Source organism: Bactrocera latifrons, unplaced genomic scaffold, assembly GCF_001853355.1.
Source record: "Bactrocera latifrons isolate USDA-ARS-PBARC rearing strain unplaced genomic scaffold, ASM185335v1 scaffold_943, whole genome shotgun sequence".
NCBI lineage: Eukaryota > Metazoa > Arthropoda > Insecta > Diptera > Tephritidae > Bactrocera > Bactrocera latifrons.
Window position 1 is genome coordinate 42,498 of NW_017537649.1, and position 3,596 is coordinate 46,093.

At 40.1% G+C, this 3,596-nt stretch overlaps 1 protein-coding gene across 1 annotated transcript; it reads right to left on the reverse strand.

Moving 5' to 3' along the window:
* Positions 1-247: 247 nt before the first annotated feature.
* On the reverse strand, positions 248-871 carry LOC108977721. Its single transcript, XM_018947571.1, has one exon. The coding sequence runs from the start codon at positions 869-871 to the stop codon at positions 248-250; it is 624 nt and encodes a 207-aa protein (XP_018803116.1).
* Between the last annotated feature and the right edge of the window lie 2,725 nt (positions 872-3,596).

The window sequence follows — 3,596 nt, forward strand, 5'->3', positions numbered from 1 at the left end:
TTAAACATTGTAAGCACTCATTTGCATCGTAATGTAATAAAATGCTGATCATATTATTAAGAAAATTTCAAACACTGCTTAAACATATTATTCATTTATTTATTTATTTAATAATTTAATAATTTCACGCCAATCGGAATTATACAACATATATAAAGAAATATAATATAAATTGATTTAGATGGGAAATATAAAATTATAATATTATTACAGAGAAATTATAGTACAGCAAGTAAAAAAGACTTGACTAGGGACATTTGAATAGACGTCGTTTTATGTCAGGGATGAATGCGTTGAGTGAGCCGTTGTAGAAATCCACTTCAGTATGCAGCGAGTTGACAAGCAACGCGATGCGATTGTGTGGGCCGTTGAGCATGTAGTCTTTTGAAGTTTTTATAGTTTTTAGCAGGCAGTTGCATCTTAAAAAGATACCCGTCGGTGCCAACTCGAAACAGCTGGGGATATCCGGATCATCAATTAATCCATTCACGACCTTAAAGTAGAACATTAGGTCAGTTTCCTGACGACGAGCATGTAACTTGTTAATTTTGAAGCGTTCATAGATATCTTCAGTTGAGTTGAGACCACCAGAAACATCGTGGCTGTACCGGTAGCCTAGATGTTTACATAGTTTCGCCTGAACTCTTTCAACATGGTTGATTGCCACGACAGTGAAAGGTGACCAAATTACACTACCATAATCCAGGACTGGGAGGTCCCGCGAGGAAAAAATACGCAGAATGGAGTTAGGATTCTTAAAGCCTTTACTTGTCCGAGTTATAAAACCAAGAACTTTGAAAGCCTGATGTAAGATCTTGTCGATGTGTTTSCTGAATGTCAATTTGTTGTCGATGTGTATGCCCAGGTCCATTATTTGTGCAACTACGTTTATTGCCTCATTACTTAGGTTGTAATTAGGTGGAGTGCATGAGTGCGATCGAGAAAATGATATGACAGCGCACTTTTTGATATTCAGATGAAGTTTATTCTTGTGGCACCAGGTCGATAGTGCACCAATGTCACTTTGGAGAGTAACAGTATCTTGTTCGCAAGATTTGGCTCTGAATAACTTTAGGTCATCTGCATAAAGCAGATAGTCAGATCGGAAGAACTCACCAATATCATTAACAAATATATTAAAAAGAGTGGCACCAAATGCGAACCTTGCGGCATCCCAGATGTTACGTCATGCTTGATAGAGAGGTTACCATCAACTTTAACTTGGTAGACAATTCACCAATCAAATACGACTGTAACCAGTTAAGTGGGCCTTGGATGCCGTGCTTGCTTAGATTACTCAGTAAGATTTTGTGATGCACTCGATCGAAGGCTTTGCTAAAATCTGTGTAGATGGAATGAATTACTTTACCATTGTTTAGAGATTCAAGCACGTAATTGACGTAAATGAACAGATTGGAGGTAGTGGATCTCCCACCGACGAATCCTTGTTGTTTACTGGTGATGATGTTTGAGAAGAAAGCAGTCAGTTGAGGAAGAACTATCTTTTCAAAGAGTTTAGCAAGAGCAGATTGAATGAAAATTGGTCTATAATTGGAGACATCTGCCTTTGGGCCGTCCTTATGAATAGGACACTCAAAAGAGATCTTCCAATCAGTTGGGAAAGTACCATTGTGAAGTGAGAAACTTAAGATATGTGTGAGATGTTCACTGAGGCTGGTGGCACAACTTTTGAGAAAGATATTTGGTAGGCCATCAGGACCAGCTCCTTTCTTGGTATTCAGAGACATTAGACATTTGTGGACTTTGTTGATACTGACAACAAACTCATCTAAGATATTAATAGCTGCAGGCTTAATATTGGGTGATGAAGAGCTCTGGCATGGATCCTCAATGTAGACACTTAAAAAGAACGATGCGAACATATTGCTGATCTCCAAGGCTGAGGTGACTGTACAGTTGTTTTAGGACATGGTTGATGGGAAATCGCTGCTGCATCTTCTTTTGTTCTTGAGAAAATGCCAGAAATTATCAGTGTCCCCTTGGACCCGTAGTTCGACTTTGTTTATGTAGTTGTTGTAGCATTCAGTGCTGAGTTGGATACCGATCTATAATAGTAATGTCCTGGGTACGCTCAATATATGCATGTAGTTCACTGAAACAAAAATCAAGCAAGTTATTATTGTCAATTTATTACACAATGTTATTATTGTATGCATTCCATTAGAGAGAAACCTTCACAAAGTAGATTTTCGCAATCTGAACGTGGAGAACTACTCGGAAGTTTGAAATCTCCAGTGATAAGAAAGTTGGCGTCCCTGGGTTTATCTTTCAAGTAGTAAAGCGTATCAGGATAAATCTGATGTACGTTGAGTGAACCTCTAGGGGTAATGTAAACACACCGAACGATGATATTAGAGTTATTGCACTTAATTTTCACATACATATATTTGTTTTAGGCTATCATCGGTAATGTGCATGCACTCAGCATGGAAATATTTTTTAATGCTAGGACACCACCATCGCGTTCGCTGATACTTGTTGAATTATTTCTATCTTGCCTGAAAATGTTAAATGTGACGTCTATTACCTCCCCGTCGTGAATAGCAGGATGAAGCCATGTCTCAGAAATACAGAAGGCATCGATGTTGCTAGTTGATGTTGCTGTGATATAATCACTGAGCTTGGTTCGAAGACCTCTTACGTTCTGGTAATGGACTTGCAGTCTTGGTTAGGTTTCCCTTATCGATGATCGAGCGGAAAATTGTATCTACTAATTTAGGAACACCATTGACATACTTTATTGTCTTAGATGTATCACCATTCTTCGTTAAGGTATCTAACTGCGCTCGGAGGTTCTTGAGGTGGTTTAGCTGAGATGGAGTGAGATCAGATTTAAAGATCACTTTATTATTTGACTATTGCACGCGCTACAGTTGGAGATGGAGTTTTAACGAGAAGTGGACGAATGCGCCCGAGCGATGGACGGCCCAAATGAAGAATCTTAAACTGGTCCACGTTACCAGTCAAGTCCGGAGGCAGAACTGAGATGATATTGGCTCTCTCCTCTTCAAGACGGTCTTTACCGTCTGCTTTCGTTGATTCAGTGACATTTAACAAAACGGCGTTCGATTCACGTCTCTTACGTTCAGCGAATTCAGTGAAGACATCTTCTGCTGCAGCAGGAACATTTGAGTTTACCTTCAACAATTCTCAGTCTGTTTTCAAGCCCAGTACATTTGTCATCTGCATGCTTGTGCTTATTGGTTAGGTTCGGGGCAGGAAGTTCAAAATATTGAGCATCAAGCAGACTTTTGGGGGATGGGGTCATGTGTAGAAGTTCATGCAAGTGAGGAAAGTTCTCTGATCGCCATTCACTTGGGAGTGGCCAGAAACGATTCTTCTACATATGACTCAAGCAGCTCACGACTTCCGGTCCTTGACCAAGTATCCTCTGAGTAGTCTAAGAACTTCCGTTTGAAGGCGAGCTACTGTGAGAGGCGAAACATTCCAGGGTTGTGCGCCTGGTTTGGGACCCGCCACGTAAAAAAACCAACCCCAATGAAAACGCAACAACAGCCTCGGATGAGAGACCCCACTTTTGATGACAACCATGGCAAACGAAATAAGGACTACGA